Source organism: Amblyomma maculatum, chromosome 1 (genome assembly GCF_055883805.1).
Source record: "Amblyomma maculatum isolate TAMU_Amacu chromosome 1, ASM5588380v1, whole genome shotgun sequence".
Classification (NCBI taxonomy): domain Eukaryota; kingdom Metazoa; phylum Arthropoda; class Arachnida; order Ixodida; family Ixodidae; genus Amblyomma; species Amblyomma maculatum.
This window is the reverse complement of record NC_139344.1, coordinates 69,760,411-69,780,943: the sequence shown is the minus strand read 5'-3', so window position 1 is coordinate 69,780,943 and position 20,533 is coordinate 69,760,411. Positions and strand designations below refer to the sequence as shown.

General features: G+C 42.4%; 2 protein-coding genes across 4 annotated transcripts in view; both read left to right on the top strand.

Moving 5' to 3' along the window:
• Positions 1 to 6,825, top strand: part of drosha (ribonuclease 3 drosha) — a 164,390-nt gene extending 157,565 nt beyond the window's left edge. For both annotated transcript variants that reach the window (XM_084588316.1, XM_084588315.1), the window contains one exon: positions 1,255 to 6,825. In XM_084588316.1, coding sequence (XP_084444442.1) covers positions 1,255 to 1,517 — 263 coding nt within the window. In that variant the 3' untranslated portion in view covers positions 1,518 to 6,825. The remainder of the gene's footprint in view (positions 1 to 1,254) is intronic.
• Positions 6,826 to 8,889: 2,064 nt separating this feature from the next.
• LOC146202756 (uncharacterized) overlaps positions 8,890 to 20,533 on the top strand; it is a 69,960-nt gene continuing 58,316 nt past the window's right edge. Inside the window, exon 1 of one of the 2 annotated variants that reach the window (XM_084588313.1) lies at positions 8,890 to 9,084. In XM_084588313.1, the coding sequence (XP_084444439.1) occupies positions 9,009 to 9,084 (76 nt within the window). In that variant the 5' untranslated portion in view covers positions 8,890 to 9,008. The remainder of the gene's footprint in view (positions 9,085 to 20,533) is intronic. The other variant, XM_084588314.1, reaches the window with a different exon arrangement.

The following is a 20,533-nucleotide window of genomic DNA, read 5'->3' as shown; positions in this document are numbered from 1 at the left end:
ATTGAATGTTTAATGAGAATAGCAGGTTATTTATTACTATACTTTATTTAACAGACTAGAGTGCTGCACGGGCCTGGGCTGGAAAATTTTTGTTTTGCCGGGCCCGATCCAGTCTTAGGCTTAACGTTCCAGGCCTGGGCCGGGCCGGGGTTGAATTAGTGAGTCCAGGCCGGGCTGGGGCCAGCTGTGTACGGCTTCTTTTGTAAATGAAGAAATCCTGCCGATAAAACTTTTTCAGTGGCTTATGAATAAACCACTACTAGCACTTTAGTTGACACCAAATGATAAAAAGCTCATTAAAAAAGAAAAAGAAGCTCATTTAGCTTATCTAACTGGGAAAGATTGAGGGTCACAGGAGAAGGGGTAGGCAGCGAACACGATGGTTAGATGGCATCCTTGAGGCGCTGCAGATGAAGCTATGTGATATTAGGAGGACAGTGGGAGACCGGAGATCTTGGCGTGATATGGTCCATAGGGTCACGAAGAGTCGGACACGACTGAACAACTGAACTGAAATGAGACAGAGTTTAATCAGCGCTACTTGGACACGCATGCCTGGCGTCGTTTAACGACACAAGTCAAAGAAGTTAAAAAGAAAAAAGAAACGGAAAACTAGCAGCGCATTGTACTACAGTGAAGGTCTTATGGCATGCTGTAATCCATGATACACGGTTCATAGCTAACTCAGTGGTGGCTTCCAAATTTGGGTGGGCTAACTGGTTTCTTGACACCCAGGATATGATTTCATCAAAATTTGACCAATAGGAATGGCAACTAAGCAATGGTACCAAGCAACGAAATGCGGACCTCATAACAGAATGAGATACGAAACTCTCGCATTTCTGCACGTAAGCAGACTTATGTGCAATTTAAATTTTTGTATCTGAAATCATAAGAAGTGGCTTGAAAAGCAGTTTTTGTATATATTTTGAATGTCTGTACTGAAAATTTTTATTTCCTAAACTTCCGTAATGTATATTTCAGAAATTGTTTTTGTTTATATTTTAAAATTTTGAATTGAAGAAAGTGAAGAGCTGGGTGACTTGAAATGTATTCATGGCCCACAGTATGAACATACAAGAAATGTCGGTGACAACAGTGTACTGTACTGTACCCACTTTTCATTATGTGATAAGAAGTTTGTCACAGAAGGTTGTCACAAAAACACCTGTAAGTCTTTGTAGTAACGTCATGAATGTCTGTCATGGAAAATAATTTGAGTTAGCACTAAATATGTGGTGTTTTCTTTTGCAGAACTCTTCCCCCAGCTCAGCCATCAGAGAAGAGTTCTTGAAAGAAGTCTCAAGCAGCGAGCTCCTAGTAAGGAAGGTGAACGCAGTGCATTGTCACCAAAGAAGTCACGAGAAGAATCCTCGGTGCGTTCAAGAAGCAGGCACAGCTCATCGTCACGACCTCATCGGAACATAGACAGGAGAAGGAAAGGTGCTGAAAGCCAAAAAAGGCCAAGATCAAAGAGCAAGGAGACTTCTAGAAGAGACAATAGGGCGCCAAAGTAATTGCAATGAGTCAACAGTTGTTTGATAAGAGTCATGTGGAACTGTCGTAAAGAAACCTGCACCTCCCGGTTTGACAAAAAGGCATGTATAACTTGTAAAAACTTTTACAGCCGCTGACCGATTTTTTGAACTCTGCTTTACTGATTTACTTTTAAGGCTATGACGCAACAGCGTTAACGAGCCCCATTTGCCGGCTTCCCTTTCAGATCTTTGTTCACATTCATGCACCTCGCTACTAATTTTTTATTTGTGCCTCTATTATCCCACACATACAGTAGTAAGCTACCAGATTATATTCAAGACCATATGATGTAGATTTAAAGCCTTGCTTTAACCAAGCCACATGAACAGAAGATACGAGCCTTGAGCTGGGTGTGTGCAACATGCACACATTCATTTCTATTTTGCGCAAACATATCTCATCATGGATTTTCTTAGCCTTCCTTTAGCTCTGCCTTATGTGGCCTCATTAATGGCTTCTGTGTACAGCTGTCCTTTGCGATTTACAGTCCCATTCATGTACTGTACTGCTCGCTATTGACTCCTAATTTCTGCCCCTAATATACACTGAAAGCTTGTTAATTCGAACCTCGATAATTCAAATTACATCACTTGGTCTGACGAAGCCCCGTAAAGATCTGTGTATGAAAAAGCCTGTTAATTTGAACGCGAGTCGGTTCCACTATGAATAATTCAAACTACACGCCGCCACGTCTGGGCAGCTTGGACACAGTACGTTGCCAAAAAGAAAGAAAAAAAAGACACCTCCGCAAAAGAGCGGATAGTTAGAGGCTGCGCACATCCGAAACAGGGACATAAGATAGAACCAGGTAAAACCATGGAAGAATGGGTAAAGCCTAAATGGCGCCATAACTAGGACGACGGCCAGTGGTGCCGGAGGGTATGGGTTGAATGACGCGGTGGTGGCTGCCTACTCTCTCTTCCTTTTCCGTGCAACCTCCGAGACTCGCATCCAAATACTGGGTAATTGGAACCCCGTTATATCGCAAATATGGATTAGTACTGTCGGTGCTGTCCCAGCCAACGCCCATGAAAGGCTATGACTTCGGACGGGCGCCACGAATTATGCAGCAAAAACTTTTTTTTTTTTGCGAGAGTCATCAACGGAAGCACGCGGTCAGCACGATCATGACACCGTCTTATTAGCATCGTTCCCTTCAAAAGGCGTTTGCTATCTCACGTTCCAATGATTGAGTGGCAGTAGAAGGCCCCCGCCCCAATAGCCCATGGCATGATAAGGTGAACCTACTGAAAATGAGGCTTGCACAGCGGACAAGCGCTGGCACTCTGCCAAGTTCGCTTCTCCCCCCCCCCTCCTTGCTAGAGTAAGGTCAAAAGGTAAGCACACACACCCGGATGTTATCGCTGCTTGGTGCACTGCCAAGAAATGCGTTGTGGACCATGGCAGCGCGAAATGAGGGAAGTGCTAACGACTGACACCTTTTTTTTTTTCTTTTTTACTAATTCTTAGGCAAAAATTAGTGGTGGGTGGGTTCATTATGCGAGTAAATATGCGGTACATTTACGGTAATGCAAATGATCCTTGTCAGTTTTTTCGAAGCCATTCGATAATTCGAACATCAGATAATTCTATTTTTTTTTCCCGGTCCCGAAAAGTCCGAATTAACAAGCTTTTACTGTATCACATGTCATAGCATGCAGTTGTAAGCTGCCAGACTATGTAAAGGACCACCAAGCTATTCAAAGATCCAGGGTTCAAATCCTGTCACCTTCCCATCTGATAGTTACCGAGTTGGCAGCTGGACACTTGGGTAGCAGTCTATACCACCTCCATGAGTGCAGTCCATTTGAGCTGCCATCTCCCACATGCCAAAGGCATGCTCATGATTTTTTGCTCACAATGTTCACCACCACCATCTCTGCCCTCCTCCTCTGTTTCCAGACTTTACGTTTCCACCTTCCCTTCTTCCGCCACTGCCCACTTAACTCTCCAGATGACAAAGCAATGCTTGCATTATCCCAGGTACACTTAATCTTCGGCTTTAGGTGTAGGGCACGATAGTGTTAAGAGGTCCCTCAGGATTCTAACGTTGCCATTTACCAGACTGTTTAAGAGGTCAGTGTTCTGGATGTCCATGGGATGTGGCAAGAGGCGAGAAACCAGCCTTGCACTCCAGGTTATCTAGTGCCAAGTGTAATGGGGTATCCCCCTGTGCTACCTTATAACTGCCCACCAGTTTCGCCGATGTCAACACTACCGCCGCTCAAGCTAAAAATGGGTGCCTAGCAGCTGCGCTCTAAAATTAATGCACATAACCGTCCAGCAGATAAATTAACAGGCAAAAGTTGCAAGCAGAGTTTCAAAATTGACGAGATCAAAGAGCTGTGTAGCCAAGCCTACCCCAGCCAGTCTACCTGATTGACAGCAATGCCTTCTTGCATCTGTGTAAAGTAAAACAAAGAGAACTTTCTATTTGAAAAAAAAAAATAACAATCTGCACAGTACTACTGGACTCTATAAATGTCCGATGAGAAATTGATTTTTTAGGCTCCTCAAGTACCCACAGTATCGGTCATGGTAATGTACTTGTTCCTATGAGATGTGTTAAAGTTACTCAACAAAGTCAGAATTATTGGAGCCCAAAAGATCGGTCAGCTTCTGTACTTGCTGCTTTTGTAACTTGGTGTCTTATTTATTGTAGAACCTCACTTCTACACCAAGCATAGTTGCCAGTGAGGACGGAATTTGTAAGGCACCCCCTCTGAGCACTGCACATACTACACCAAGTATCAGACTGAAATTTTTGTAGTAGGGTAATAGCGAATAAACATTAACGAAGACTGCAAAGCAGCTATTTTCACTTACTACTCCACTCCAAGATGTGGACGTTCATTGGCTTTGAGCAGCACTCGTAAGTATTTACAAAACTTTTTTTTCTTGAAATCTGAAATGAGAGGGCAGGTGACAGTATTATGAAATATGAATGCAGAGCAACTCCGTTTCTCAGAGTAGTTTATAAGGAAGAGAAACCCTGTAAACTGCTATAAACAAACATTTCACATTGAAACACCTGTTTTGGCGCAGTTTTTCTGTGCATTACTCTGAGCATTGAAAGATGTTCCATCTTCAAAAATCGAGCTTGAGATAATGGCAGGGAAATTTGTAGAAATAGAATACATAGAAATGTTGATTTTTTTTTTTCTTCAGAACATTCCACTTTGTATGTTTTTGTAGTATTAGTATTGCAGGAACAAATATCAAGGCACAAATTGAATGCCAGTGTTTCAATTAGTGGCTTGCAATTTTTACTGGGAATTTGAGATCATTGGAATTTGCCTTTTATGGTTCACGAGAATCGTTTTAGACTATCTCTGCTTCAAATCATCGGGTAGCAAATTTATGATATGCAAACATGCTGCGCCAGTGCAGAAAAACACTTCAGCAAAAAGTTCCATGCAAAGTTTCATGGCTTTTCAAAGCTTGTAATTTATACTAGTATACTTTCCTGTGCTTGGCTCTAACTGTAGCCACTGCTTTCTTTTTAAGGCATGAAACATTGAGGACATCCTTGTAACATCCACACTGGATATAAGGAAAGCTACCAAGTTGATTGTGGAACTTGAAAGGAGACACTGGTCCAGGATGTGCATGTACCAGAGTAACATTGATTGAAAACTTCCCTTGCATCATAAGCTAATATTGCAAGAGCTGTGGTGCAAGAAAACAAGGTTGGCAGGTGGGAATGGGTACGGCTGTGAGCAGAGTAAAGGCAGGGCAGCTACCTCAGTTAGGGTGTACACTTGATCCATGCCATGGGAGTTGGAACGATGGTAGTGAAATGAGTAAGAAAAAAGTGCGGGTAGGTTGAACGTATGGTGTAGAGCATGCATGAGGGGGTCCAGCTAACTTCTGCTTGATGGAAATGAAGTCTTATGTAAGAAGAGCGACTAATGGCTTACACGTCCAAAATGCTCGAGGCAGTTGTGCCTTTTCAACTGATGTGGCGTTGCAACCTATGTGGTCACAGCACACAGATGGGTAGACGTTGATGCCACACATAATGCCTGTGGCAAATGTAAAGACACATAGTGTGCCTGCTCCTGGAGTGTGTAGCAACTGTGCTTCAAAGGGCTGAAAGCAGAAAGGGATGGAAACACTGGGAACAGAATGCACGCACAAATTGTGAGAAATACAGATACAGTTGAAAAAAAAAAAAAAAAACATGAATGCCTGATGTCATTTTCAAGTGCTATAACAAGTTTTTTTCATGCTTTGTTTTTCTCTGCATGTAGTTATCCTCTCTCTGATTAGATGTTTTATTGATTGTTCAATATATAACATATATATAGATGCACCTAGCACTCGCATGCTCACACATGTTTTTAGGGGCACTTCTGCTAAGGTGAATTCCTCAAAAAACATTTTCTGGCCTCTTCAAGTTTGATTTAAAGTGAGTCTGCTGTAATTATATGAATATTCATCTTTTCATGCAATAGTAACTTGATTTCATTAAAAATTCTCTATATTATGCATATAGGAATATATGCCTAATGTGAAAGACATGGAAAAAAATGTTAGGGTTGGAGATGATTGAACCTTCCACCAACTAAAATTGCCTTGGTGGATAAGCCACAATGGCCTCAATCTTCCCAAAGAAAAAGTTATTTTTGCATAATGATACTGCCGCCCTCACTGTGAGTTTCCATAAATCGACAGCATTGAAGGCCTTCTGGGGACCTTGTGAAATAAGAATGTGCAGAAATAAAGGAGGCATTGATTTCATTGATGGGGAACCAGTAACTTGGACGCCTACAGATGCTAGAAAAGTTGGAAATGGGTGTAAACAAAGGACAACAGAAAAACATTATGAAGAAAGCACATATGATGCACAACCTATATGTAAACCTTGCTAACCATGGTATTTACTAGCATGATGAATAGTTTTATTTTAATAAAGAGTGCTGCACTCGCTGTGAACGTTAACACCTTACTTGTGCACACAGTGGATATGCACTATACACTGCTGGACTTTTTAATTTTTCATTTTTATTATTATTATTATTTTTTTTTTTATGTGCTTACAAGACTCCTGTGTGAGAACTGATAGCAGCTCTGATCACAGGGCACAAGATGGGGTCACAGGGGCCCTATTGTTAGCAGCATACACTGAAGGTATCCGGAGGGGCCAGTGGAGCACATAGATTATTTATCCTGCAATTATGAAAGTGAAATGATTTCTTAGCTCTCTTATGTGTGTTTCTGTGCAAACAGTTCAATGTAGAAGTTTGCTAAAAGTGAATGAAACTTGGTTTCTTAAAAATGAAATGACACTTGCCTCATATTTTTGTCTCCCTTATTCTCATGCATAAATTAAAATGCTGATGAAGGCACTTGTATTCTGCCTGTCTGTCTAACATCTATAGCTGCCATTACTATAACACCTGTACATGGTTTCAGGAGTACTCTCAGAAATGGATCAAATGGGAAGAACAGGACTGGAACACAAATATCATAATACTCGTACAGGTTAGCTTCATTTCAAAGGTGCAAACACTAGCTGTCCTTTTGAGGTTTTAATTAAACTAGCTTATATTTCCTCTCCAGGAGCAATTTTGGTGTGATTTTCTGTTTAAATTTCAGTTCTGTTATCTGAGTTTCATTTTTCACTTATAGTACATGTTACATGTATGTACGTGTACATTAAGTGAAAACGTGGAAACCTTATAAGGTTTCTGTGCTATAAAATGACATTCTAGTACATGCGAATTTGCTTTTAGAACATTTTCTTACAAAAGCATTTGCAAGAAAAATTGGCCCGTAGTGCCGAGCCATGTCACCTCCTTGAGGCATGCTCGTGATTTTTTGAGGCTGCATGGCTTCAGACAAGGGGTGCAAGGGTCTCAATTGTTTGTCACCTGCCAACTGAAACCTGCCTGAGGCATATTTGCAATTTTTTAAGGCTGCAGAGCTTCATAAGGGTCAAATGCTGATACTACCAGATTAATTTTATTCCGATATGATATCATAAATGTGCTCCGCATTGAAAGCCTTCCAGAAACAAGGTGGTGATATTTTAAGGCTTCAACACTTCAGACAGCTGGTGGTGGTGGTGGAAAGCATTTATTACAAAAGGAGAGGTTGCTTGGAGAGCCACCCCAAGTGGGCCGCTCCCCTTACAATACTTGGTGGAGTCCCTTATTCCGGGACTCGTGTAAAACCATGCAAACAATTGTTTGCCTGGAGTCAGCCATTTGGGCTCGTGATTCCAAATTGGGCAGTCCACTTGGCTCATAGTTCCAATTGGATCACCCTATATTAGAATTCAACTTAAAAATAAAAAATAAAAAAGCGGTTGATTACTATGGCAACCATTGATTCCCATAGTCACTGAACAGAATCAGTTTTTGATATCTAGCTATAGGTAATAAGCCAAAATTATTAAGTTCTTGAGCTTGTAATTTGTCTGATGGTTAGTGTTTTAATTAGGAAACCATAAAAGCCTTAACAATGGACTACTTTCTGTCGCAGAGGGATTGTGTGTGTTGTTCCTGAAGAATATGAAGTCGTATCCAACATTGTAGAAGGTCCATTTGTTTCTGTCATTCCAGTTGGGAGGTCCTTTCAATATGAAGCCCATATTTTCTTGAGTGGGACCTGCATGCAAGCACAACAGCGGACTAATTAGGTTCTTGTAGAAAAGATGGGCACACTTTAATTGCCTGTCGAGTTGTTTTCATCATTTCCGCCTTGTCTAGCTGTCTTGGTCAAAAATTTCACTCAATGGACAAGTGCCAGTGGCTTGTCCATTGGCATATAAGCTGGAATATATAAGCTCACGAAAAAAAAAAAAAAAAAACGATTATTTTAATGCACAAGTATTCAACACTTTGATGTTCAATGCTTGTATTCTGTATCCTGCTGTTGGAAACAAATGCATGCGTTATGGTTAGTCCCTTTATAACATTCGTTTACAATAGTCCCCGTTCCAAAATTGTGCCAATTGGTTCTAATATCTTATGGACTCGGTGTTCTTCATCTGGGGAGCCACGATATGCACCAACGATGCTGATTTCGACAACACGCTAACAAGGCTACGTTTTATTTTTCGCATCTGGGACGGTAAAAAAAATTATCAGCAGTGGTGGTCACTCGTAACATATGTCAAATATCTCCGAAAGGACGAGCACAACAAATGTCAGCGTGCCACGGCTGTCGCATCACAGAACTGACACATCTGATACCATTAACATAGAGCAACATGGAAGTATACTACTCTATGACCAAAATGCTGCTTTGTTCACCCGGATCCGTTAATCTGCTTCCGTCCGTCTCCGAGCTACTGATGCCAAAAATAACTTCTCCACCGTTCTTCGCGCGGCGCTCGCGGCGCCGATTGGTGCGGTGCTTATCCAAGATGGCGGGCGTGCGGATTTAGGTGGCGGATATGTATGAGACGTTAGCTTAAACGTTTCTATGCCATCCCGCCTACGATCGAAACGTCTCTGGATATGAAAAGGCACACACCTTGGATCGCACTCCTCCTACTCTGTGTGATAGCCGAAGTCAGGTCGAGGAACTATCAGGGTAAGTGCGAAAGCTCGCGCCTGTGTTCTCACGAACGCACCTCTTGTGTGTGTATCGCCATTTTGCACTTGATTCGGAACAGATGTCACACTCCCGAGGCGAAGCAGCGTGCATGAATCGTGATGTTTTGTTGGCATGCTTGTGCAAGGGGATGTTGCTTGCGCGGGCATCATGTTGTATAGCGATGTTGAACTTGACAGATCGACGCGTATTCCATTGATGACACCCCATGACTGTCGGTCTTAAACAGTGCACTTTGTCTGGCGTATAACGCTATGTTATGTGACAGCGATCATTACATCACTCGTGGACCGTACCTGGTGAATTTAACGGTCGCTGGAACATAGCTGCTTAAGCGCTGCCGCGCGACACTGCCTTCGCTGTGTGTCTGCACGCGCCGTTCGCAGGCAGGTGCTGTTTTTCTCAGTGGAAGCGGGAGCTAACTTTAGGGGAGTAGCGAGCTGTGTGTTCTTTTTCCTTCTGCACATGCCCAGGCCATCAGGGCGTATTTATTGGTGTTTTTCTGCAGGTGATCGCCATTAAAAATGATACTAGTGTTTAAATTTCATTGATTGCGGTGAAACATTGACTGTTAATTGGATTTTAAGTACGCTTACTTTTCCTTAGTTATAAAATTTGAGGGTCCATTAACGTGTGTGAACGAATATGTTCGGAGCATATGTGGCAGCCTTCGTGGCGTAAGAAGCCTTAAATCAGGTGTTAAGCACAGTCAGGTCTACTAAAGTTAGTAGTTTGCAACGTTACATAATGTTTTTGTGACAAGCTCTCATCTGCACTCTTGCATGACAGTTACAGTAGAACGAGAAAAACTGCCATGCTGAGTGGAAAGTGCAGCATATCAGGCTTTTTATTATGTGTGATTTTAGTGACTGTTTTGCAAGCCTTGAAGCTTAGCCTTTTGCGCTGGTGTATTAGTTCAGCTATGTCTTTGCTGTCATTCTGGAAAAGTTGGCAGTGTCGATTTTCGTGTTGAAATTCTCCTTGCTCTCACCTCTTAAAAATTCATGTGGCTCAACAATTGCTAAAGAGGGTGCAATGCACCAAGTGTGAAGAGTAGTTAAGCTAAGCTCTCTCGAGTTCCATATGTAGTAAAAATCTGTATCTTGCTAACCAAGCCCTCGAATGGTGCGTGTCGTTCCCTTCTCTCATGTAAGTTTTTTGCTACGCACCCGGTAAGCTGAACATGTTTATATGTTCAGTGCACAGAAATTCCACAATGCAATTGCTGAGTGTTATTTGGCTCTCATAAAGACCGTCTCAAAATGAATGCCAAAGTATGTCACTGTCTGCAGGCGCTCGAGGCCTAAAAAGAAGTGAAGTTTCTGTTGATAAAAATATCAGTGCAGCATAGAATGCCTGGAGTGCTTCTTCCTAGACAATAATCTTAAAGGTACGAAAGATCAGTTTTCATGGCGAAGTCTGACATGATTTCATGTAGTCAATCAGAAATGAGTACTGAGACAATTTCTACATGGAAATTCATCTGGCTGTGGCCGGAACAAACACTGCATTTAGAGACAAGTATTGAATTCTCCTAATTCACATAGTTCTTTAGAGGATGCAGACTATAGTTTTTGTCATGTGCTTAATTCTGACACTGTTTCCATAATAGCAAACTCGAAATTGTCATGGGAGCTTTTTTTGGTATATTCAAATTAAATGCTTTGCTATCAAAATTAGTAGTGTTGTGACTATGGCTAAGAACTTCGGAGAAATAAATGGCCCATTAGATTTTTCGCATTAATGCCAGGATACCGCTGTGCTACACAAGACAACTGTATGCTTCGTTCCGCCCTTTAGATCAGCCGTGTAAAAGGTGCTATGTCTGTCACCACATGTTTACCATGATTTTTAGTCCTTGGAGTCTGACAGTGTACATCTTGCGCAGAAGTGTTGCAGAAGTATTTTTAGTGTGCCTTCTATGGAAACAAGGTGAATGCTTGGGCATGTTGGTTAGACATCAGTGCTGCACATGAGACGAAGACAAGAAGATTAAAAAGAAAACGCACAATATAAAAATTACACGAAAGGCATGATAGGAGCTCGGCAAGTGGCAACAGTGACTTATAGCAGTGATTACTGTCCTAATATAGGGAAGCATGGTTCTTATTTTTCTGTGCAATCCCTGAGATCAATGGAGCCGTCACCTTTGCATTCATTGCAGGGATTGCACTTTAAAATACTTAAAAATTGAAAGAACCATGCTTCCCCATTTTAAACCAGTGCAAAGTTTTGACCGATAGCCACGTTCAAATCACTAGAGAAATCGTAGAAACCTACAAAGTTCACAAACACAAAAACCAATGCGTAAGAGCCGCATCAATTGCTCTGTACAAAAAAGAAATATGCTTTCTTAATCATAGATAAGGAAATTCTCATAGCTTGCCATGTGCCACTGTTAAAAACCTGTCATGCCTTTTATGTTTTTTTCATTGTGTGTTTTCTTACCCTTTGAGGCTGTTCACCACTGCATTTCCAGCAGAAGCAGAGCCTCAATAAACATCAGTTGTAAGTTAGCGCTATGTCTGTGTCTTCTCTCATCCTTGTCTTACACGCTGCACCGATAATTTCTATGGAAAGTTGCTCAGTGTTAAAAACAGTGGCCATGTGTAAGCCAGTAATGTGCATACACGTAGTATATTTTTCTTCTGATACACAATTGAAATTCTGTTCATTGCTGGTGCACTGGACATACTGTATACACACAGAAAGCAACCCTGTTTATAGGCTGTACACACAATTGGTTCTAGTTGCACATTACACTCCTGGGGCTACTGCTGTGATGACCTGGAGGGCTGTTTGCAACTGTCAGAGTTCACCATAGTTGCCTTGCATCATATTCAGATGGAGTAATTCTGTGTCCTTATATGAAATACATCATTAAAATGTGGGGTGTCCCGTGCCATAATCTTAATATTATAATTTGGCATACTTGTCGTTCCTAGCCTTCTTTGGGCTGCGGGGTTTCATAAAAATTCATTTCTGCCTATGTGTCATCAGAGACTAGTGAAAAACTAGCTGTCAGTGGCATTTGTGCAGATTATCATTTCGTGCAGTGTTTTTTTTTCTTTGAAAAAAGTGTGTAACAGGATAAGGAAATATTGAGTTTGATATTTTTGTGAACAAAAACACCTTGAACGAATAAGGCTGTTTCATGGATGACATTGATAGTCAGAACCTTGCCGTATAGTTCCCATGAATCATGTAATTTAGGTTACATTGTACAGTTCACAGTGTTTTATATGCTTTCTGTATTTTGTTTTGTATTTTGCACTTATTTCTATGCAGAGGCACAAAGTTGTGACAATTTTGGATGCGTCATGATCATTTAGGTTCCTGCCTTTTTTGCACTGGACAACAAAGTATTTGACAGCCAGTTGTTTAGGGCTTCCTCTTAAAAGTGTAATCAGCGCAGTAATTGTATTGCGAAAATTGATCAGAGCTTTGTGTGATTTACTGAAGAACTTCATTGCTTGGAATACTTATGCTTTCTTTTTTATATATATAAAATAACTTGCAGTACATGAAAGTTGTACTCCTATCTTTGCTTCTGAGTCGTATTTCCTTTTGGCAGTCAAGTCACTTTTGTTTCGGAAAGGTGTCCTGAAAGATCAGCTGTAACATTGTGGGCATGGCTTATTGTGATGTCACTAAAGTGGTATTGAAGAAAGTTCTGTGTTCGCACCTGTTAAGCTCAAACATTTGCACATGCTACGCCTGCTGCCATCTAGTGTATAGCAGCACTATAAATCTAGAGACCTCCTCAACCAATCACGAGAGCACATAAGGCATGTTTCTTCCTCTTTTCCCCTCGTCGTCTGCTTTTGGCGTATGCATATATGGGTGGAAAAGCATATAAATATATTCTTTGTTCATACCAAACGATTAAGAAGTTCCGTAATAGCATTTTGCATGACTGTGTTTTTCACATCCGCACGTCTAGGTCAGCGTGCGAAAATGAAAAAACAGGGAAAACTACAGCTTGGTGGCTTATCCGATTTTTAGCAGTGAAGTCATTTTTATCAACAAACTGACATCCTTCCTTAGGCCTAGAAGCAGCACAATCATCACTGAAAATAAAATATTAAATTTAATTGCTGGTGGATGTTGCTGTAGGTGAGGTAAGGCTGAACAAAATTCAGTGAACATACTGAAAAACCCAATAGCAACAAGTTTACACCAAAGCGAGACAACCTGCTTCGAATCATGCCGCCATGTTTGCAGCAATATTTAGTGCACACAAGAGTCGCACATGGGAATTCTTTCAAGATTAAGAAAGCACAGAAGCTTTGCATGAATTCTTTATATAATGCTACCACATACTAATATGAATGCTGAAAGATATGAAGTTGTGGTGACTTACTTTACATGTTAATTTTATTATTAGCCTTAAGTCCTGGAGCTCTGGTTTCGCTTTTGCAGCAAACAAATTTATCATTTTATTATGATGGATTTGGTTTTAGGGCCCAATTTCTTGAAGGCCTTGCACAGAATGTCACGTGGTTCTCGTGTGTTGGTGAGTTTGGTTTTAGCACCATCCAGGTGCAAGCAGGTGGCCCCAAAGGAAACTTCTTGTCGACAGCAGAGATTAGTATGAGCATGCCTATGTCTATGGCAGCAATACTTCTGTTTCATATAGCGTAGCCTTTATAATATTTCGATAAAATTCTTTCATTGATTAGCATAGTTAGGTGAGCAAAAGCATGGCAGTGTTTGCTTTATGTCCGACCGAACACGATTTGAAGCCATGGCAACACACACGATTAGGTCAGCTTCTCTTGCCACTGAGCCTGATACAGAGAGCTGAAGTTTGAACAAACATGTTTTGAAGCCTATGCTGTCTGCCGCTTGATCAGATGCTTGGTCAAACTTGATATCTCTTTTCAACAAATTGGACAGTCTCCCAAATGATTTTAAAATATTTGAAAATTACACTACAGCCTTCCTCCTGCATGTTCAAGTGGCAGCCTCCCGCACTGTGGCACTTGTCACAGCTGTGTACAGTGTGTGCCACCAATCCCTGGGACACACGCTACTTTGTGTGAGTGCAAAGAGGGCTCCATGAGTCAATCCACTTAGGAGACCAGAGCCCGCTTGCTAATGCATTCCCCTCCACATTAACTCTTTTTGGGCTGTGAAAAAAAGCAAGTGACTCTGAGGGCTTCTGGAGGCTTTTCTTTTATATATGCCAACTTTAACCAAACCTGTCATAACATATATAAAAACATAGCTACTTAAATGTTCTTTCACGCAACATGAATAGTATTTACTTAGTCTTTATGCATGACATGAAAAATCAAGAGCTTCAGGTACAGATTAAGAGGGAAACACTTACAAAGTGTTAAAAAGCAGTCTAAAAATAAATAGCAATAATGAAAAATTCAGAATATATACTAGACGGCATAGTGCCTCTTTTCTTACTTTTGAAAATACGAGCTACACATGGTAATTTTCCTTCTTTGATGTTAAGTCTTTCAGGGCCGTGGAGTAAACAGGGGACTGTAGAATCTTAGAAACCAAATTTTAGGAAATGAAATATTTGCACGATTTTGTTTTAAAATGTACTGAAAGATAGTTATTTAGATGGTCTTTCAAGTGCTCACAAAATATTTGTTTGTCTTTATAAATGGCATCAAAAAAAAGTCGCCCTGAGAACTTCCTGAAAAAAAAACACCAAGAAAGTAAATAAAAAAAAAAGGCTCAAATATCAATATCAAACACTGCAATAAAAATATTTTAGTAAATAGAAAAAGTGCTACATTGTCTCATTTATTTGTTGTAAATATTTGGCGCACCTATCTGCAGACTGCTTTTTGTACTGTTTGGAAGCAGGGGTCATAATTCCCACATCTGTTATTGGGAGCCTCGTGTATTTATTCTCCCAACTGCAGCAGCGAAATGTAGCGGAGCCAAATTACCAAGAAACAAATATGTTATGGGATGAAGTTCTTTTTTGAAGGTGTACCATTCTCATAACATAGCTAAATAGGTAACATTCGGTTTTGTTTTAAATAGCGGTCATCTCGGTCTTCCTCTGCACTTTGCATAGCTTCCAGTTTTGGAGTTTTTGAACATTTTGTAGTTTATAGCTGTCATATTTTCTAGATGGCGGCAGAGTGTAATCTAGTTTCGGTCAAAATTGTAAATGGGCTCTAGGAGCTGTTGACTGAGGTCTAGGGGCTCAAACCCCACTTGATGATGCTGAATAAGCTTTGCACTTGTTCAAAGCTCCAGAGGAGCTACCTCACGTGTCTAAGCTTTCCTTTTTGCTAAAACCCTATCATAGGTTACCGGCATCTTAGCAAATGGAAATAAAGCAGCAGGTACGAAGAGTGAGGACACGCAACTGTTCAAGAGTGAGCTAAAGTTGAAGGCATGCTTTCCTTGAGACCAAATTGATACTCCAGGCGGATATTTGCCCAATTCATCATCCAAGCTGAAATCTGAGCTTGCAAAGTCATCTTTGGACTCTGCTATCGCTGTCATAAAAAAAATTCATGGTAAAAGCAGTGGAATCATTCCAAAGGTGCTGAATTCATAGCGCGTTTTTGTCGCAAGCTCGAGGCCATTTTCGTTGGCATTTAAGACCGCTCCACTCTGAATAATTTTTGCTTCATTTCCACCTGTTGTAAAAAAAAGGGGGGGGGGGGAACTACGCAGAAACCAGAGCTACAGTTGTCATATTGCAGCATGCCCCTTGCGACCGAGGAAAATGCGGACGAAGTTAAGTGTAGTAGGTGATGCCAGACTGATCCCTTGAACTGGTTACATTTTTTGGAGGTGCGGGGTATGATTCTCCTTTTGCTGAGTTCTCAAGGGCAGCTGAGAGTCAGCATGGATTTGACCCCGGTGCACCATAGTTCGAGCAGCTGCCTCTGAGATGAGTAGCCTGAGTTCAGACCTTTGTTCTGCACACCTGTGGCCACCATGTATAGATCCAACACTAACACTGTGGTTAACGGAGAGAGCTCACCTCATCGCTTCGTCGTCCTCCAGTCCCGAACGCCACTGTCCTTCCATGGCGAGCTTTATGAGGACACTAAAAACTGGCTGGACCAATCAGCCTTTTGCGGGACGCGACTGCGCATGTGCCCAACCCCTAGCAGCATAGTCGCGAAGCGGACTGGTGGGTTCGTGGCCGCCGCGATCGGCTCCGGCGGTGGGGTAAACAAACCGGCGGCTGCCCGCGGCGCCTGCATGTCTGCGGTTGCTTTGGTGGTCGTTGTTGGATAGTACGACGGTCCTGACGATGCCGACAACTTGTGTAGCGTTTGGTTGCGATACACAATGTTTAAAGGGAAGCGGCCTCGGCTTTTTTCGCTTTCCAAGCGCTTCACGAGACCGTCTTCGACGCGAAGCTTGGATAAAAGCTATTCGTCGGCAGGGCTATCACGGGTGCACTTGGGAGCCGTCGAGCGCATCAAGACTGTGCGGGAACCACTTTGTAACACATACGAACTAGGTACTGAAGTTAAATATTTGTGCAAGCTGTAATGAAACCTTTTATTAATGAGTAGGAAAGCCTTCCATGTCACCGCACCCTGATTTCATCCCGACGGTATTCAACTTTTCAAGCAACGAGACCAAGCGGGCGATTGCAATGAGCCGTTTTCAATGTGCGACAAACCGGACAGCGAAACAAAAGCAACCAGAGGAGTCAGCTACCACCTGCCAGAACAATGCTTGTGGGGACAAACATGCACACGTCTAAAAGCTATGGAATGTAGTAAACATTTCACTTAAAACAAAAACATGAAAGAAACTTTTCTGTCATCAACCTGCCATTATTTGAAGCTTGTTTCTAGGAGTCGAATGCTGTTTCCTTCGTCTCTCTCTTTTTTTTTTTTTTTATGAACTTGAGTTGCCGCAAGACCGTTCTCAAAGTCAGACCCCAGAGATTTTGATGGCTGTCCCCTAGCGCCACCAAGTTGGTTGCCTTTGAGAGTGTTCATTCAAATTTCATGTAGCATGGACTATTCACATCAAGTTTGATTACCATTTGCTCGTAATGCATTGAAACTTGATGGGTTACTGGTGTTGCTGCATTATTTGATGGACATTTAGTGTCACATGCTGACTGAGAAGAGCCAGAGAGCTGTTTTAGAAGCTGCCAGATATGTGGTTGCAGCAGAGTTGCTAAATTTTCTTTTCTCACATATGTTGTCGCTGCTTCTGCATCAAGAAGTAGTCATAGCAGTGCATCTCAGGGTTATCAAGTCATTGTTTAAGACATTAGCATAATGTACAGAAGCATGGCATGGTTCAGTCACTTGAACTTGTCATTTTTATTTATTTGTACATTCTGCAGTCCCATAGGAACTTTGCAAAAGTGGGATGAAGTACATATGAAGTGGGATAGAAGTACACAACTATTACAGACTGCACAGTTTCTTTCATTTACACTGCTAATTAGAGCGTTGCATGGGCCGTAATTATTAGCCTGGGAGAACCCAAAGAAATCCTTAAATACTTGCCCAGCCCTCAATGTGGGTGGGCCCAGCTGAAGCCCGAAAAAAAAAAAAAAAAAGAGCTAAGCACATTACACTAATGCAGATGTTCTAGTTACTTCAAATTTCAGTGAAAAAAAGCCCGGAATAGTAGCATGAAACTAGCTCCTGGTTCTGGTTTCATTGGTCTTTGTTTTTTTTTTTTTTTGCCTTACATCCCATTGATACGAATGTTTCGAAACATTACATTTCGTATGTAGCCCTCATCTTTGAAGCGGTGGCCCTTGCTCAACTGGCGATCGCATCGCATGCCGGACGACTGGAGGTACCGCTGAATTTGTTCGTCAGTGGGCTTCGCTGCATTCGTTGGGCATGACACCCAGCCATCACTTATTCCTAGATACCCGCCAGGTATCAGGTGCTGCCCAGGACACGCCATCGTCGACAGAACCAAAATTATGTGCGCCAAGAAAACGTGCTCCGCAGCGGGGCTCAGCGTGCGGAAGAGCGGTCCGTGGGGTGCAGTATCCCGCTAGTTTGGTTGCGGCGTTGTGCACGAGGTGGCAGCACAGGAAAACGCAAAAGGCCGATTCGAACGTAGCGCCAACTACAACGGTTGAGATGAGCAGAAACAGCTGCATAATGTTTACTGTGCTCTAGAATATTCAGCGCGGACGTGGTTTGTGAACCCTGAAACAACGCTACCATCACGGGACCTCTTTTGGCAACCTACGCCGCCAGCAACCGGAGGAAGCGTGCACATTCGGCACTGCGATCTCACTTCCAAGCCCCGAACGAGAGTGTAACAATGTAATACGAGGACGTGATCCACCTCTTTAGGTGAGCTGATCCAAATATGGCTGAGGACAAGAAAGTGTGCCACTTAATGCGTAGAGTGAAGCAGGAAATATTCGCTGCACTTGTGCGTAATCCACCCGGCATCACATCAGATTTTCTAGCGGAGGCCACCATGATGGAACAGACGCTTCAACACAGAGCTCAGTACTGTAACCGTGACATGTCCGCCATATCACCGGCCGCCTTTGCTTCCAGCATTAACTTTTCTACTGATGCCTTAAGGGAGCTTGTTTGATCTGTAGTCAGAGAAGAGCTGAGACACATCTAGCTGCAGGTGCCTGACGTTATCGTCGAGGCTTTCGTCACTCGCAAAGGTCATCCGTGAGGAAGTTAAGCAAGCCGTGCCGGAACCGGCTGTGTCTGGTGTGCAACCACCACCACAGAGTGTGCTCACGTACGCGTCCATGCTTCAGCAGCATAACGTGTATGATCCTCAAAGAGCGAACAGAGCTGTGCCTTATTCAAGCCAGCAGCATAATAGATGCGACTCCCCTAGAGCCCGCGTGCACACCCATACGCTTGATCGAAGCCTGCGCCATTCTCCTTTTCTAGCCGAGGCACGATTTCGAAAGACCGACATCTGGTGTACCTCCGACCACCAGCCCCTTTGTTACCACTGTGGTGAGGCTGGTCACATGTGGAGATTCTGTCCATACCGCCGTGCCAGACTTCGTGACTTCTATCTGCATGCACCGCATCCCCAAAATCGAGGAGTACCTGTCAGCACGCGAGGGTCTCACAGACTTCCCACACTACTAGTCGCTACTTCCGAAGAGGGGGGTAATGCCGTGTGCCTCTTGCTACCAAGGAAAACGAGGATGAAGTTGAGTGTAGTGAGTGATGCCAGACTGATTCCTTGAGTGCCTTCTTCCTTGTACTGATTACTATATTGTCTGCCTAAATGTGGCTACATATCTCATCACATGGAAATTTGCATTTGGTAGTACATCGAAAACAATCGATCATATATGACCGATTTTCAATGGGATGGTCTCAAAACAGTTGAATGCATTGATCGCCCATAAATATTTTTTGGTCAAATGCAGTGGGAAGGTTATTCAGAGATATTCTAAATTTTTTTGTAGCATTCATGCTTTGTTTCTTGTTCAATTTTGAAAGGTTGAGATCCATGTTTGTTTTTTATTGTATTGTAAAGCTACAGCCATTGTCTAGAGCAGCCACAACCTCTTTGACTTGAGTACTTTCTGGTGGCATGCCATTTCAAAATTCCTATGCCATTTATGTAAACTGAAAACAGCAAAACTGCACAGGCATTTTGGTGCATCAGAGATGATTGTGTTAGGCTAGCTAGCATCCTGAACCAATCAGTGTAGCTTTCTGAAAGTGGTCATTGAGGTATTTAAAAACAAGTCCACTGCTAGAGTGTTGCATCAGACGTGCCAAGCATGCCAACGAGAGCTGCTTATGCTTTGAAAGGGCAGATGCAAAAGTGCTTAGTGTATTTCTGCTTTAGAATTCATGCAAGACATTAGTAAACAATGATTACAGCGTAAAGTTTGCCTGCACTCAATAAATAATTTATAATTGCATTGATTCTGTCACACAGTTTCGGCTTCAGGTTGCCGAACAAATGGTCTGCCATCACGAGTGAGAATGAGATGACTTGAGGCTCACAAAAACTGCAATATACTACCTTTTTCTCCAGTCTCTATCATTCCAGCCTCTGGAGAAGTTGGAGTTTATGTGAAATAAGACTATAGTTTTTTATATATATTATAGCTGTTGTGTGTATCACGTAATCTCGTATAGGGAGCTGACATGAAGCGATGCATGCTGGGTAATCTGCCATAATGTTGTTGTTGGCAGCAGACGACGCAGCACGTCACTGGCATACTGCCACACTAGCCTCGTCTGCATGGTCGCATACTGTGCGCAGACAATGCTGGCGCGATCGGACAGGCCGACTGCGGGTTCTTAACAATTCCAAAAATATGTCTGCATGAGTACGAGAATGGCTCGCACGGGCCAACACACGAAGATCGACGCCAATCCGGAAAAGTATCAAACTTTCGCCAGAACTAGAAATCATGAATGTCGACAGACAGCCACAGGTCCAGACATATAGTACAGTCAGTCATCTGAGCTTAGCTTGAACAGGTCCG